Below are 17,695 nucleotides of genomic sequence, written 5' to 3' on the forward strand. Positions count from 1 at the left end.
CAGCTGTTCAGGAGGCTAAAGTGGGAGGACTGCTTGAGCCCAGGAGGTGGAGGCTGCAGTGAGCCAAAGACTGAGCCACTATACTCCAGCATGGGGACAGAGCAAGACCCTGTTTCAAGGAAAACAAACAAACAGAAAAAAATATATATATATATAAAAGTTTACATATCATTGATTGCTAATGATTTGAGTTTAAGATTACAGAGTAAGCAAAGAAGGAGCTGTCCTAGGACATCGTCTTCTTTAATTCCCTGAGTCTGAAATACTGACATACCGTGAACCACGGATGATGTTTCCCCCATGTCAATGTCTTGGGAGCTTTGGAAGTTGGCCTCCCCGGAGCCCGCCTGATCGTCCTCACTGTCACCTTGCTCATCCTCAGAGGATGAGGACTTTTCATCTGAGGAGCTGGCAAAGATGGCCCTGAATAAGTCCATGGATGGGCGGCTCCCTTCTCCTTCAACCTGTGTGTCCACACCTTTGTTGACTGTCTGTATGAACAGTAAAATAAGAGTCAGGGATACAGAAGCAAGGGTAAAAGGGAGGAGACATTCTAGAATACACTCCCAGACACACATATTTATGTTTATGCTCATGTACCTGGGTATCCATAGCCACACACCACCCAACTAAACAGCGATCACTCACATAGCTTTTATTTTTGTGGTGTTTCTGAGTCAACAACTGTGGAATGTGCTGATGAGGTCAAAGCAGCTGAAACTTCACATGGACTGGTCATTAATCAGAACTGCAAAGCATCCCCAAAAATGCAATAGAGCACTGTGCCTCTCTTCTGTTTCCAAACTCAGATTCAGGCAATTTAGCAAACCCCAACAAAATATACTCAAAAGAATTCACACCCAGACACATCATAATCAAACAGCTAAAATCCAAAGACCAAGTAAAAATCTTGAAAGCAGGTAGGGGAGAAATCACCTTATTATGTATAGAGGAATAATAATTTGTTTTAGGGGTTCTTTTTGAGGCAGGGTGTCACTCTGTCACCCAGGCTGGAGAGCAATGGTGCACTCATAGCTCATTGCAGTGTTGACTTTCTGGGCTCAAGTGATCCTCCCACTCCAGCCCCCTGAGTAGCTGGGACCACAGGTGCATGCCACCACATCCAACTAGTTTTTTAACTTTTTGTAAAGATAGGCTCTCACTATGTTGCCCAGGGTAGTCTCAAACTCCTAGCCTCAAACAAGCCTCCTGCCTCAGCCTCCCAAAGTGCTGAGATTATAGATGTGAGCCACCTGCCCAGCCTGAAGACAATCTGAATGGTTGAAGATTTCTCATCAGAAATGAAAGCCCAGAGGATGTAGCAATTTAATTTTTTAAAATCATCAACCCAGAATTCTATATCCAGCAAAAACATCCTTTAGGAAAAAAGACAAAAATATAAGACATTCTCAGATAACAGAAATTTAAGAGAATCACTTGTTGGAACTGGTCTAAAAGAAATGCTAAAGGAAGTTCCTCAGACAGAAGTGATGGGTAAGGGGAACGTGGAACTTCAAGGCTGAAGAAAGAGCAACAGAAATGGAAAATATCTGATTAAACAGAGTAGACTATTATCTCTGTGTCAGTTATTTTAAAATATGTGTAACGACTAAATGCAAAAATGATCACCACTGTTTGATGGAGTTTTCATTGTGTGTACATGTATGTAAGAGCATAGAAGGAGGAGAGTAAAAGGACCTATAGAGTGCTAAGGCTTTTCCATTCTACTTGAAGTGGTAAAACATTTAATTCTCAGTAGACTGTAAAAAGGTAAGTAGGTATACTATAATCCCTAGAGCAATCACTAAAAACAAAAATCCTGAGAGTAACCAAAAAAATAGAAAAATTCAAATGAAATACTAAAAATTTTTTGAGTAGGCTGGGCATGGTCACTCATGTCTATAATCCCAGCACTTTGGGAGGCCGAGACAGGCGGATCACAAAGTCAGGAGTTCGAGACCAGCCTGGCTGATATGGTAAAACCCCGTCTCTACTAAAAATACAAATATTAGCTGGGTGTGGTGGCATGCACCTGTAGTCCCAGCTACTCAGGAGACTGAGGCAAGTGAATCACTTGAACCCAGGAGGCAGAGGTTGCAGTGAGCCGAGATTGCGCCATTGCACTCCAGCCTGGGCGACAGAGCGAAACTCCATCTCAAAAAAAAAAAAAACATTATTCAAGTAATCTAAAAGAAGTCAGGGAAGGGGGAAGGAAGGAACAAAAAAGTGGGAATAAACAGAAAATATAACTTCATACACCTAAATCCAAAAATAGCAATGATCACATTCAATGCAAATGTTCAATATAGATTATCAAAATGTATTTTAAGAAAGACTCAGTGACATGGTGTTCATAAGAAACCCACCTTAAATATAATGAAACAGATGTGTTAAAAAGTAAAAAGATGAAAAAAATACATACTGCACAAACACCGATCTAAAGAAAATTACCAGGGATAAAGAGTGATATTACATAATATCAAAAAGGTCAACAGGGCATGGTGATTTATGCCTATAATCCCAGCACTTTCGGAGGCCAAGGCAGGAGGATTGCTTGAGGACAGGAGTTTGAGACCAACCTGGAAAAACACACCGAGGCCCTTTCTCTGAAAAAAAAAAAAAAAAAAAAAAAATTAGCCAGGCATGGTGGTGTGTCCCTGCAGTCCCACCTACTCGGGAAGCTGAGGCAAAAGGATGCTTGAGCCTGGGAGTTCGAGGCTGCAGTGAGCCATTATCACACCTCTGCACTCCAGTCTGGGCACAGAGTGAAAGCCCATCTCTTAAAAAAAAAGAAAGAAAAAAAAAGGTCAATTCGCCAAAAATAAATAGCAATCCTTGTTCAAGACTAGCCTGGCCAACATGGTGAAACCCCATCTCTACTAAACATACAAAAATTAGCCAGGCATGGTGGTGTACACCTGTAGTCCAATCTACTTGGGAAGCTGTGGCAGGTGAATCACTTGAACCCGGAGGGGAGGCGGAGCTTGCAGTGAACTGAAATCATGCCACTGCACTCCAGCCTGGGTGACAGAGCAAGACTCCACCTCAAAAAAAAAAAAAAAAAAAAAAGAGAAATAGCAATCCTAAAGGTATATGTACCTAAAAACAGCACTTCAAAATACACAAAGCAAAAATAATTTTGGAATACAGTTTGGTAGCTTCTTATAAAGTTAAATACACATGTACATATTTTCCAGGATTCCTACTACTAAGTTTGTACTCTAGAGAAATGAAAACTTACATTCACACAAAAACCTGCACATGAATGCCCCCAGCAGCTTTATTTGTTACAGCCAAAAGTTAGAAACAAGCCAAATGGCCTTTAATGGATCAATAGTTGGCTGTCTCTGTTGGTGAATCACGAGGAGAAAGTGTCACCAAAGAGAAAAGCAAAGGCCACATTCAGCGTAGCAAAGAGAATCTGGAAGCCCCAAATACCTTATTTGTGGGTGATTCTGGTGCATGCTCTTCCTCTTTGTTTACTAAGGGGCTGGACTCCTGTTTAGGTGGCCCGGCTTTTGATCTAGCCAAACTTAAAAATTCACTAATGGAATCTTCTTTCTTTTCGTGTTTAGAGGTATCCCATCTGGATGGTTTTCTTGATTCTGAAAGGTAGGACATAGATATACGTTCATCACTAGCAAGGAGAAGGCAAGTTCTTTACCATTGCTCTTTCATTTACTCAGAATGTCAGCGTACCCACTCTGGGGCCTGGCATCGTGCGAGGTGTTGGGGACGTAGGTGGCAGAGACTCAACCCCAGAGAGTAAATATCTGGACCATTACAACATAAGCTAAGTTATTAATAAGAGCAACTCTCTCAACAGAGGGAGCATATGCACCATTCATTCATATCATTAGGACTAAATTACCCTTTAATTCTGTCTTCCTACAGGCTAGGGGTTGAGGCCCTGGTCAATCGGAGACCCCAAGGATGCCCTACTCACTGTCAGGACCTCGGTGCTGTGATACTTTTTCACTTGATGCTTGAGTGGTGGGCAAGGAAGCTGTCTCTGGGAGCGTCAGAAAGTTGAAGACAGAGTACTTGTCACGCTTCACTCTTGGTAAGCCAACTAAAGTTGAACTGGGAGTTGAAAAAAGAATCAATTTAATAATAACTGGTAGGATAAAATCCACCTCCTGAAAAGCTTTCCATCTCAAGTTTTACACATCTTCTGCAAGACTAAAAAGTCCCCTAAGATGCTTTCACTTCTCAAAGCAATTGGAGAATCTGGATGGCTTTTAGGTCCCATGAGTTTCCCCATTATGGTAAGGGCAAGAATTTAACTTTGAAAATGGATTTCCATTAAGTAAAAGTTCCACTGATAAAAGTACACCTAAAGTTTCTGACAAAGTCTCTGGTTCAACTGCATATGCTATCTTTTTTTTTTTTTGAGATTTAGTCTTAATCTGTCACCCAGGCTGGAGGGCAATTGCGTGATCTCGGCTCACTGCAACCTCTGCCTCCCGGGTTGAAGAGATTCTCCTGCCTCAGCCTCCCAAATAGCTGGGACTATAGGCATGTGCCACCACACCTAGCTAATTTTTGTATTTTTAGTAGAGACAGGGTTTCGCCACGTTGGCCAGGCTGGTCTCAAACTCCTGACCTCAACTGATCCACCCTCCTCAGCCACGCAAAGTGTAGGGATTACAGGCGTGAGCCATCACACCCAGCCTACTATCTTGAAGTGTTCCGTTTGTTTGCTTGATTTTTTAGAGATAGGGTCTTACTATGTTACCCAGGCTGGCCTCAAACTCCTGAGCTCAAGCAATCCTCCTGCCTTGGCCTCCCAAGCTAGGATTACAAATATGCACCACCACACCCACCCTCTTGAAAGTGTTATTAATCAAATAAGAAAGTGTTTAACTTTTATAATGATAATTAGAAAATATAAGTAACATTATAAATGTAAACCACATGAGCAGTAATAAGGTGGCAAATGCGAGAGGCGTGATGCTTTTGTAACTTGACATATCTGAGTTTCATAGCTTCTATATGCAATAAAGTTTGCTATCCAGATTTTTAGTAACAAATTATAGAAGTAATTTATCAAAGCAAATCTACAAAATGTGTAGATTTGTGTATCCAGGGATATACAAATAAGTTCATGTAGAAAAAACAAGAATAATTTATATGAGTAGGTAAGAGGAAAATTAATATCAAGAATACGTTTTGTACTGACGTGAAGGTTTATCCAACTTACTCTGGATAAGGGTCAGGGACGTTAAACCTTTTACATAGAAGCTTGTCAGGGTGCCACTCAAACGTGTCTCGGGTGAGCTTCCCAAACATCTTCATCTTCACAGCTGACTGCTTGTCCCCAACATCATTCTGGGAAAAGATAGGCATTCTGTTTCATCAAGTGGCCACACAACTGACCTGACTGCTCTCCCATTTAAAATTTTCAAGCAATCTTCTAGAGCTGTGAAAAAGCTTATGCTGTAACATTTTCGCTCCAGTACACTGGAAACTAAGTCATAAAATGGTTTCTTATTCTCCTATACCATGTATATTTTGATCTTCTCACTGAGGGATTAAAAATATTTGGCTAGGGGCCAGGTGCGGTGGCTCACGCCTATAATCCCAGCACATGGGAGGCCGAGGTGGGCGGATCACCTGAGATCAGGAGTTCGAGATCAGCCTGACCAACATGGAGAAACCCCCATCTCTACTAAAACCACAAAATTAGCCGGGCATAGTAGCAGGCGCCTATAATCCCAGCCATTCAGGAGGCTGAGGCAGGAGAATTGCTTGAACCAGGGAGGCAGAGGTTGCAGTGAGCTGTGATTGTGCTACTGTACTCCAGCCTGGGCAACAGAGTGAGACTCCGTCCCCTCCCCCCACCAAAAGAAAAGGCCAGGCGCAGAGGTTCACGCCTGTAATCCCAGAACTTTGGGAAGCCAAGGCGGGTGGATCACCTGAGCTCAGGAGTTTGAGGCCAGCCTGACCAACATGGAGAAACCCTGTCATTACTAAAAATATAAAATTAGCTGGGGGGCCAAGCGTGGTGGCTCACGCCTGTAATCCCAGCACTTTGGGAGGCTGAGGCGGGTGGATCACAAGGTCAAGAGATCGAGACCATCCTGGTCAACATGGTGAAACCCCGTCTCTACTAAAAATACAAAAAATTAGCTGGGCACGGTGGCGTGTGCCTGTAATCCCAGCTACTTAGGAGGCTGAGGCAGGAGAATTGCCTGAACCCAGGAGGCGGAGGTTGCAGTGAGCCGAGATTGCGCCATTGCACTCCAGCCTGGGTAACAAGAGTGAAACTCCGTCTCAAAAAAAAAAAAAATATATATATATATATATAAAATTAGCTGGGTGTGGTAACACATGCCTGTAATCCAGCTACTTGGGAGACTGAGGCAGGAGAATCACTTGAACCCAGAGGCAGAGGCTGCGGTGAGCCAAGATCATGCCATTGCACTCCAGCCTGGGCAACAAGAGCGAAACTCCATCTCAATATGTATATATTTGGCTAGGCAGTATTTTAATATTAAAGTTTACAAGGTAAGGGACATGATGACAACAGACCTCTTGGTCTCGAGGGACTTCAACCTGATCTGAGTCATCCTCCTCCTTGGCGTGAGTGAACCTGGAGGACAAGGTCGAATGGGAAGACCTGTATAGCAGGGCCGCCCGGGCAAATTCATCCCGTTCTCGGCCTCGCTCCCACTCTGTCATGCTGGGGTCCAGACAGTGCTCCAGAGCATCTGCGGGACAGAGAACAACAAGTGGCTTCAGTTCTCGGAAAAACATGGGGCTTATAAGAGAACTTCTGCTGGGCACCACTGTATCCCTGTCTATTTCACAAGTCCTTATCTTTGTTTTTATGACCATGGGAATTTGGCAGGTAATATTGCTCTTTCCTTCAAAATCATGCTTTTAAAAAAAAATTCAGGCCAAGCGAAGTGGTTCACACCTGTAATCCCAGCACTTAGGGAGGCCTAGGCAGGCAGGTCACTTGAGGTCAGGAGTTTGAGACCAGCCTGGCCAACATGGTGAAATCCCGTCTCTACTAACAATACAAAAATTAGCTGGGCATGGTGACACACCCTTATAATCCTGGCTGCTCAGGAGGCTGAGGCAGGAGAATCACTCGAACCCGGGAGGCAGAGGTTGCAGTGAACCAAGGTTGCAGTGAGCCAAGATCACATCAGTGCACTCCAGCCTGGGCAACAGAGCAAGACTCCATCTCAAAAAAAAAAAAAATTAAAAAAATTTTTAAAAGCATATATATTTTTTTTTGGTAGAGGCAGGATTCTTAGTAGAGACAGGGTTTCTCCATGTTGGTCAGGCTGGTCTCGAACTCCCAACCTGAGGTGATCCACCCTCCTTGGCCTCCCAAAATGTTGGGATTACAGGTGTTAGCCACTGCACCTGGCCTTTAAAAAAATTTTTTTTAAAGCAAATAAACATTAGTGATGTAGGTTCCTAGTAGAGCATTAAGGCATAGTAAATAGACTTTACATTCCTCAAAGATCTGTTTTTAAAAAACAACCCTGTAATTTACTGATAACCTCTCACGAAGACTACTGCATACAACAGCAACCCCTTTCCTCATTCTTGCCATATTTACTTCACAGACCACAAAGTGAATTTTTTTTCCTATGTAATGGTTCAATAGCTAACTATTGTTTTAAGTCCAATTTTAGACTATGAGTCAGGAGTGGATGGTCAGGATCTTCAGATAAGGTGGAAGATGATGTTGATGTGAAATGTGAAATACAAGTCAAGGACTTGCAAACACCAAATGGTCTGTAAGTTAGCACTGGCCACCGCCAGCTGTGTTCTCTATTAAACAGCTAGCTTTGGCCTGAGATATGAACATAAGCTAACTGTTCTTGCTTTCTGAGGTCAAGAGCCAAGGCCTGAAACCTTTGCACTATTTGCAGCAAGATAAAGCAAAAACACTGACAGAACGAGATACTTCAACTGTCAATCTGGGTCTAGGATGGGAACAGTGAGAACATAACCCCGCCCTGGCTGAGATGTAGGAGAACCAGGCCCAGTACCCACCTTTCTGACCCTGTTTCATGTGTACTAAAAACTCTTCATATCGTTTTTGCTTTTCCGGATCTTTGGCGAAAGGCTTGAAGTTGCTGGCTTTTAGGGTGGCCATCTTACCACCCAATGCCATGTGCCACGAGCAATGCCCCGCAGCCGCTGCAGGGGAGGGCTGGGCTCGGCTGCTCTGGGCGTTCTGGGCCAGACTCCTGGCCTTGAGCTGAGCTGCTTTAAGGTCAGATGCCTGCTTCATTTCTTTGATTCTCTCTTTATCTTTTTGGGACAGAAATTCTAACACTGAAGTAGCTGAACCTAAATAAAACAGTAATCAGAAGAGATGAAAAGAGTCATAAGACAATCACATTTACATTTCTCTGTACATACATTTTCAATATCACAAATATACATAATTGAGGATGAGCATTTTATGTTTAGTGTTTCATTTATATTCATATATCCCTGTGGACTAGACAATGATAAAATAAGATTCCTCTTTTTTTTTTTAGAGATGAGGTTTCACCATCTCTAAACCTTTGGCCAGGCTGGTCTTGAACTCCTGATCTCAAGTGATCCACCCGCCTTGGCCTCCCAAAGCGCTGGGATTACAGGTGTGAGCCATCTCGCCCAGATTTTTTTTTCTTTTTTTAAGATAGAGTCTCACTCTGTTGCCCAGCCTGGAGTACAGTGGCATGATCTCAGCTTACTGCAACCTCTGCCTCCTGGGTTCAAGTGATTCTCCTGTCTCAGCTTCCTGAGTAGCTGGGACTACAGGTGTACACCACCATGCCTGGCTAATTTTTTGTATTTTTAGTAGAGATGAGGTTTCACTATGTTGGCCAGGCTAGTCTTGAACTCCTGACCTCAGATGATTTACCTGCCTTGGCTTCCCAAAGTGCTGGGATTACAGGCATGAGCCACCATGCCCAGACGATTCCTATGTGTTTTTTGAGACATGGTCTCGCTCTGTCACCCAGACTGGAGTACAGTGGTATGATCATGGCTCACTGCAACCTCCGCCTCTTGGGCTCAAGAGATCCTCCCACCTCAGCCTCCTGAGTAGCTTAGACCACAGGCACACAACCACCATGCCCAGCTACTTTTTGTATTTTTTGTAGAGATAGGATTTCACCATATTTCCCAAGCTGGTCTCAACTCCTGGGTTCAGGAGATTGCCCCACCTTGGTCTCCCAAAGTTCTGGTACTACATATATGAGCCACTGTGCCCAGCCAAGACTCCTCTTTTACAGTCAGCAAAAATGGAAGTTAACACACACACACTTACAGGTCATGTGAGTGGTCCCAGGATGGAGAACCTGACATCCCCGGCTCCAGACCTTCAGTCTGCCACAACTAGCCCTGGTTCCTCTTGTAGCTCCCCAGCAAGCCCTCACTCGTGGCACAAACACTCATGGGTGCCAACCCCATGCGAGGACCCGGCCCAGGAGCTCGGAGGACAATGGAGATGGGAAGTAAGTAAAGGAGGAACATGCCAGCCCTCAATAGAGAAGGGCTATGAAAAAAACAGGGCTGGGTATGGTGGCTCACGCCTGTAATCCAGCACTTTGGGAGGCTGAGGCAGGTGGATCACCTGAGGTTGGGAGTTCGAGACCAGCCTGACCAACATGAAGAAACCCCATCTCTACAAAAAATACAAAAAATTAGCTAGGCATGGTAGCTCATGCCTGTAATCCCAGCAGGAGAATTGCTTGAACTCGGGAGGCAGAAGTTGCGGTGAACCTAGCCTCGCACTCCAGCCTGGGCAACAAGAACAAAAATTCCGTCTCAAAAAAAAAAAAAAGGAAAAAATAGGGCAACAATAAAGGTTGTGATTTGAATGACGTCAACCAAACTGAAGGTGTAAAAACAGCCTTGGCCGTGCGCAGAGGCTCAAACCTATAATCCCACCAACTTTGGGAAGCTAGAAGTTCCAGACCAGCCTGGGCAACAGAGTGAACCCCCATCTCTGTTTAAAAAAATGTTTTTTTTAATGTGCCAGGTGGGCCAGGTACAGTGGCTCATGCATATAATCCCAGCACTTTGGCAAGCCAAGGTGGGCAGATCACGAGGTCAGGAGTTCAAGACCAGTCTGGCCAACACAGTGAAACCCTGTCTCTATTACAAATACAAAAAATTAGCCAGGCTTGGTGGCGGCCTGTAATCCCAGCTACTTGGGAGGCTGAGAGGCAGGAGAACTGCTTGAACCTGGGAGGTGGAGGTTGCAGTGAGTGGAGATCGCGACATTGCACTCCAGGCGGGGCAACAGTGCGAGACTCAGTTGCAAAAAAAAAAGTGCCAAGTGTGGTGGTGGCACATGCCTAGAGTCCCAGCAACTTGGGAGGCTTAGGTGGGAGGATCGCTTGAACCCAGGAGTTCCAGGTTATAGAGAGTTATCGAGACACTATCTTCAGCCCGGGTGACAGATGTTATCTCAAAATAAATAAATAAATACTTAAAATTAAAATTTAAAAAAAGAAGTAAAAGATATGCACATTATTATGTATGCCATTTATAATCAACAGTCTTATTTCCATAGTTTAGGAATACAAATTCATGTAAAAAACTTAAGTGGGAAAACAACTTTCGATTTTGGTTTTGATAACTTGAGTTATGTTAAATGTAATGATTCTAGTCTTCTCCATGGCACATACCTTGAACAGGCGTCTCTCCGAGCAAGTCTGCCCGTTTGGAGGCATTCAGTTGGTGCTTACTGTGTGTCCCTGGGTCAGGCATTGCCTTTCCAGCGGACTCTGATAATACCTGCAGTAAGTGTGAGTTCTCGGCAGTGGCGGCCACCATGGGTCTGAAATAATGCACTGGTCGATAGTCTCTTGGCAACTCCGGGGGTGGATAGATCTTAACAAAACGAGACAAAACCCAGAAAATACAGGTTGCAAGATCATGTTTGATTTAATCAGGAAAACATGTTAACTCTGAGCCTTGTTAACCCCACCCCTTCCCAGGTTAACATCCAGCAGACAGGCAGCACAAGAACAGGCGGGCCAGAGGTCCAGCCAGCATCCCCTCTGGACCTGGAGGGTCACGAGAGCCACCGTGTTCCAGGGATCAGGCATTTTGAATATCCTCCCACCCATTTCTATTTTTTTTTGAGATGGAGTTTCACTTTTGTTGCCCAGGCTGGAGTGCAATGGTGCAAACTCAGCTCACCACAACCTCCGCCTTCCGGGTTCAAGCATTCTCCTGCCTCAGCCTCCCTAGTAGCTGAGATTAAAGGCATGCGCCACCACACGCTACTAATTTTGTATTTTTAGTAGAGATAGAGTTTCTCCAGGTTGGTCAGGCTGGTCTCGAACTCCTGACTTCAGGTGATCCGCCCGCCTCAGTCTCCCAAAGTGCTGGGATTACAGGCGTGAGCCACCGTGCCCAGCCAGAGCTCTCCTTGAATTTTAGCTACCTGCACATGGCTTCTCTCCCTTCTGCTCGGCTCAGCTGAAGAGGTCAGGGAACTTGGCCATGCTAGCTTCAGAGCATGAGGAGAAGCCAGGGCTATAGGTTAGCTGGCTTTCTTAATGTTTTCCACTTTTCCTTAACCTACATTTCCCCTAGAATCATGGCAATTTCATTCTTCCACTGGTTTCTAATGTATGTCTCTCTTAATGTAAATAGCCACTCACTTGAAGTTTGAATTTAAAACATTAGCAATTAGACACTTTTATCACAATGTAGCTACTGACTGATATTTCTTTCCTTTTTTTTTTGAGACAGAGTTTCACTCTTGTCACCTAGGCTGGAGTGCAATGGCACAATCTTGGCTCACTGCAACCTCTGCCTCGCAGGTTCAAACCATTCTCCTGCCTCAGCCTCCCAAGTAGCTAGGATTATAGGCATGTGCCACCGCACCCAGCTAATTTTTATTTTTAGCAGAAATGGAGTTTCTCCATGTTGGTCAGGTTGGTCTCAAACTCCTGACCTCAGGTGATCTGCCGCCTCGGCCTCCCAAAGTGCTGGGATCACGGGCATGAGCCACTGTGCCTGGCCCTGATATTTCTCATGTAGAATGTTTTTCTTTTTGTGTGTGTGAGATGGAGTCTTGCTGTGTCTCCCAGGCTGGATGAAGTGCAGTGGCACAATCTTGGCTCACTGCAACCTCTGCTTCCTGGGTTCAAGCGATTCTATTGCCTCAGCCTCCTGAGTATCTGGGAGGTTACAGCCACCAGGTCCAGCTAATTTTTGCAATTTTTTTTTAGTAGAGATGGGGTTTCACTGCGTTGGCCAGATAGGTCTCAACCCCCACCTCAAGCAATCCACCCACCTCGGCCTCTCAAAGTGCTAGGATTACAGGTGTGAGCCACTGTACCCAGTCTATTTTTGTAGACAATCACTAGTAACTAGGCTGTTGTTGTTTTAAAAACATAATTTACTTATCTTTTGTTAATAGAACTCAGATCACATAGCAGCAAATATTTTAAACACTAAACCAGTAAAAAAAAGAAAAAAGTTTTCCTTACTTTCTTAGAAGATAAAGGTTTAGAAGCCAAGGAAAATCCATCCAAAATTTTGCCAATGTATCGAAGGTCTTTCTCTGATTCTACAAAATAATGTCATTGATTAATTCCAGAAGCAGAGACGATTAGAATAAGACAGAACATGTCAGTGTTGGACATTCTTATCTCTAAGAACATAAATAGTACATGTCATACATGATATCACTCAACTGCACCAGTAAAGGGAAGAACAAGTGGCATGCAAAGCCCCACACCTCTGTTGACTCAGTGACTAGGGCCCAGCCCACACCGCCCTTGACAGATTAGGCTACCCAGGTCACAGGCTGTGGTCCTCCCAGACAAGTACACTGACGTAACTTTTAGAAAAAGTACCTTAGGCCAGGTGTGGTGGCTCATGCCTATAATCCCAGCACTTTGGGAGGCCGAGGCAGGTAGATCACAAGGTCAGGAGTTCAAGACCAGCCTAACCAAGATGGTGAAACCCCATCTCTACTAAAAATACAAAAATTAGCCAGGCAAGGTGGCAGGTGCCTGTAATCTCAGCTACTCAAGAGGCTGAGACAGGAGAATTGCTTGACCAGGAAGCAGAGGTAGCAGTGAGCTGAGATCGCACCACTGCACTCCAGCCCGGGAGACAGCAAGACTCCATCTCAAAAAAAAAAAGTACCTTAGGGGCACCAAAGGGTATACCCCATGGAGTAAAAGATCTCAAGAAAAACCACCAAGAGAACAAGTATGGGGAAAAATAAAAATCACAACTGTGACCGCATCATGTGTAAAACTAGGTGAAGAACTAGAGTGACTGCCTAGCCTTCTCCTTAGCAACAATCCAATAGGGACAAAAGGCAATGCCACCAGGTCAGCCTGTAATCTCATCTTAGTACAAATTAAAGGGGACGTATGCCTTTTTCTCAAACAACATTCTAAGAAGACATAAAGATCACAGACATAGGAAACTGAATGACCAACACTCTCTGACCCAGAGCTGAGGATTGTCTCCTGGTCATAGAGACAACCGCATCAACAAAAGCCCTTTGATTTGATTCTCAAGGTTTCCTTGTAGTGGTTCCACCAAAAGTCCTCATACATGAACTGCGTTCTCTGCACTGAAAAGCCCCTTTTATGACTATCACAAGCTCTTATATGGGCTAGGAGCTCTGGCCTGGAGCAGGAAATAGCCCACAGTGCAGATGAGCTAAGGCTTTTAGCCACTCATCATTCAGCACCGCCACATCACTCCCCTCCCCACAAAACCATTCTTTCTGCTTTGACTCATGTTGGGCTTTTTTTTCTTTTTTTTTTTTTGACATGGAGTCTCGCTCTGTCACCAGCCTGGAGTGCAATGGCGCGATCTCAGCTTACTGCAACCTCCGCCTCCTGGGTTCAAGCGATTCTCATGCCTCAGCCTCCTGAGTAGCCACAATTACAGCCACACGCCACCATACCCAGCTAATTTTTGTATTTTTTAGTAGAGACGGGGTTTCATCATGTTGGCCAGGATGATCTCAATCTCCTGACCTCGTGATCCACCCGCCTCGCCCTCCCAAAGAGGTAGGATTATAGGCGTGAGCCACTGCGCCCAGCATGTTGGGTTTTTTTTAAGCTTCTAGAACTTACTAAAATTTCTTCAGGTAATGTGGGATTCAATTTCACATTCTTAGAATTTGTAATCTCTCAAAACCCAGAAATTTCATGTTTATGAGTCATTCTGAAGAATTCTAAAGAAATAAACAAATGTGCATAAAGACAGAACGAGAAAAATATTCATTATAGCCCTACTGATCATGGAAAAAAAAATAAGAATTTAAAAATCAACCATGGCCAGGCTGGTGCTTCACACCTGTAATCCCGGCACTTCAGGAAGCTGTGAGTGGATCACCTGAGGTCAAGAGTTAAAGACCAGCCTGGCCAACATGGTGAAACTCTATCTCTACTAAAAATACAAAACATTCTCTGGGAATGGTGGCACACTCTTGTAATCCCAGCTACTCAGGAGGCTGAGGCAGGAGAATCACTTGAACCCAGGAGGCAGATGTTGCAGTTAGCCGAGATGGTGCCACTGCTCTCCAGCCTGGGCAATAGAGTGAGACTCCATCTTCAAAAAAAAAAAAATTGGTAGTATATTATGATATATTAACATATCTTCATTTAAGTTATATAAAAATAATTCATAGTTTTTGGAGAGAAATCAGAAACTATAGGAAGGCAAAAGGAAGAAAGCTCAAAAGCTAAACGACTCAAGAGAAAAAAAAATTTGAAAGAGGGCCGGGCGCAGTGGTTCATGCCTATAATCCCAGCACTTTGGGAGGCCAAGGCGGGTGGATCACAAGGTCAAGAGATCGAGACCACCCCCGTCTCTACTAAAAATACAAAAATTAGCTGGGCATGGTGGTGCACGCCTGTAGTCCCAGCTACTCGGGAGGCTGAGGCAGGAGAAATGCTTGAACCCAGGAGGCGGAGGTTGCAGTGAGCCGAGATCGCGCCATTGCACTCTAGCCTGGGTAACAACAGCGAAACTCCGTCTCAAAAAAAAAAAAAAAATTTGAAAGAAAAAAAGAGGAAGTAACAGCAGCCCATTGATCTCCCAGAGGTTAAGTCTCCTAACACTGGGTACACATGCCCTTCCAGCATCCTGTGTAAAACCTTGGTTCCCTGTCATACCATCCCAGTCAAGTGACACATGACTGTACGATAACCAAAGAATAGTAAGTGCCATTTCTTCAGTCTTTGGGGCAGGTTCTATGCCAAACACTGAGTTATACCACTTAATTCTCACAACCACCTCTAGAGTGGATTTTATCCTCAATTTACAAATGTGGACTCCAATGCCCAGAGAGGTTATAGCCTTGACTAAGGTCACAAAGCTGAGCAGTGGCGAGCTGGCATCCAAATTCAGGTGTGACTGACTCCAAATCACATGCCACTAATACCAACTCTACACTGTCTGCCTCTGCACTTTTTCTGGAAACAACTGAAATGTGACTTTGAACCACAGGATCTGATCCACCTTGAAATGTCAACACAGCTTGAAGTTAAGGTTGTGTTGAGAGATGTCGGCCTCTTACTCCAACAAGAACCCCCTCAGAGCCAGGGACTCAAGGGAGGAGATGGACTGGGCACCCAGCTCCATCTTGCTGCAGACTGTTGGTGTACCTGCCTCGTGGACCCCTGACCTGACCTTCTGACCTGCGGTGTGCGTTGGCCTCCTTGGCCACCTACCCAGTTCGTCGAGCTCTGGGTGCTTCCCTTTGACCCACTGCCAGCTCTGAGCAGCCATGTGGCCACCGGTCTAGGCATTCCCTCTTTCCCTGATTACAGACCTCTCGCTCCTTCCCACCTGGGCCCCACCTTGACAACTGGCTTTGGCCTCGGCCAGGTCTGAATCCTGCCTTTGTTTCACTTCCCATGCCTCACTTCTCTGTTTTGCTTCTCATCCTGTGTCTTTGACCTGTATCGCTCTTGCAACCCCTCCTTCCTGATACCCTGATGCTTGGTTCTGCCACCAGGTTTGCATCTGTGGAATTACCTTTCTGGTTTTTATACTGCCTGGGCGCTGTCCAGCCATAGAGTCCGTCTCCAGGCTCCTCATCCTTCAGAACAGTGTCATATTTGGATAGAGTTTCTGTGGCATAGATATCATCATCTTCCTCTTCCAGGGCACCTACACCAAAAGCCTTTAAAAAACAAGGTTTCACACTGAGTACAGGTTTTAGGGTCTGCCTGGCATCTTTAGGGATAAAGCTACTTAAAGGATGTGATTAGAAACCACGTTAGCACTTCAAGATCACCAAGAGAGAAGTGAACAGGAGTCCCAGATCAACACAGACACAAGCTTTTGGAAAACAATGACCAGATATAAATGCCATGTCCCCAGTACTAATGCTGCCCTCCAGTCCCCACAACAGCCATGGCTCCAAGTCCTAGCACAGGAAGGGGAGTGGAGATCAAAGCCAAGCAGCAGTGCAGGGGCGGAAATGTGGCTCCCAAGAGGAGAAAGGGAGAAATGTTCATTGACTGATCAGTGTGGCCTGGGCCGACGCTGGTAGCTGGGGTCTGAGGACTGCCGCTACTCTACTGGCCACTACAGGAACTCCTGGTATCTGCAGGAAAGAGCCTCTAACAACTAGCATTTTTGTTTAAAAGACTGAAAAAAAAAACACATGTGTAAAAAGGAAAGGTGGCCAGGGCCAGCAGCGCATACCTGTAATCCTAGCACTTTCAGAGGCCGAGGCAGGTGGATCACCTAAGGTCAGGCCAACATGGTGAAACCCCATCTCTACTAAAAATACAAAAATTAGGCCGGGCACAGTGGCTCACACCTGTAATCCCAGCACTTTGGGAGGCCAAGGTGGGCGGATCACGAAGTCAAGAGATTGAGATCATCCTGGCCAACATGGTGAAACCCTGTCCCTACCAAAAATACAAAAATTAGCTGGGCATGGTGGCACATGTCTGTAGTCCCAGCTACTCGGGAGGCTGAGGCAGAAGAATCGCTTGAACCCAGGAGGAAGAGGTTGCAGTGAGCAGAGATCGTGCCACTGCACTCCAGCCTGGCGACAGAATGAGACTCCATCTTAGAAAAAAAAAAAAAAAGTAGCTGGGCACGGTGGTGCATGCTTATAATCCCAGTTACTCAGGAGGCTGAGGCAGGAGAATCACTTGAACCAGAGGTGGAGGTTGCAGTGAGCTGAGATCGCACCACTGCAATCCAGCCTGGGCAATAGAGCGAAACTCCGTCTCAAAAAAAAAAAAAAGGTAATAATGAAATGGCAAAGTCACCATTTTGAAAATGCATTTTAAGAACTTTTGCCCAGCACTTTGGGAGGCCGAGGCGGGTGGATCATGAGGTCAAGAGATCAAGACCATCCTGGTCAACATGGTGAAACCCCATCTCTACTAAAAATACAAAAAATTAGCTGGGCATGGTGGCGCGTGCCTGTAGTCCCAGCTACTCGGGAGGCTGAGGCAGAATTGCCTGAACCCAGGAGGCGGAGGTTGCGGTGAGCCGAGATCGCGCCATTGCACTCCAGCCTGGGTAACAAGAGCAAAACTCCGTCTCAAAAAAAAAAAAAGAACTTTTGATCTGGTTCCACTTGAGGATTAGAGGGGAAATAAAAGGAAAAGAACCTCTAAATCAATTTGAGAGAACGGACAATCAGTAAAAAGCTCTCTACCTTTCCCAAAGGAAAAAAGCAAGTCTCCTGGGTAAAAATTACCCCGGGTTC

General features: G+C 45.0%; 1 protein-coding gene across 1 annotated transcript in view; it reads right to left on the reverse strand.

Annotated features, from left to right (window-relative positions):
* GPATCH1 (G-patch domain containing 1) overlaps positions 1 to 17,695 on the reverse strand; it is a 47,272-nt gene that overhangs the window by 10,870 nt on the left and 18,707 nt on the right. Inside the window, exons 8-16 of the mRNA XM_012448452.2 lie at positions 15,997 to 16,144; positions 12,474 to 12,553; positions 10,656 to 10,860; positions 8,020 to 8,319; positions 6,535 to 6,713; positions 5,204 to 5,331; positions 3,947 to 4,083; positions 3,439 to 3,605; positions 275 to 491 (exon numbers count right to left, since the gene is read on the reverse strand). Of these exons, the coding sequence (XP_012303875.1) occupies positions 275 to 491; positions 3,439 to 3,605; positions 3,947 to 4,083; positions 5,204 to 5,331; positions 6,535 to 6,713; positions 8,020 to 8,319; positions 10,656 to 10,860; positions 12,474 to 12,553; positions 15,997 to 16,144 (1,561 nt within the window). The remainder of the gene's footprint in view (positions 1 to 274; positions 492 to 3,438; positions 3,606 to 3,946; positions 4,084 to 5,203; positions 5,332 to 6,534; positions 6,714 to 8,019; positions 8,320 to 10,655; positions 10,861 to 12,473; positions 12,554 to 15,996; positions 16,145 to 17,695) is intronic.

Source organism: Aotus nancymaae, unplaced genomic scaffold (assembly GCF_030222135.1).
Source record: "Aotus nancymaae isolate 86718 unplaced genomic scaffold, 86718_ANA_hifiasm-v0.15.2.pri h1tg000028l, whole genome shotgun sequence".
Classification (NCBI taxonomy): Eukaryota; Metazoa; Chordata; class Mammalia; order Primates; family Aotidae; genus Aotus; species Aotus nancymaae.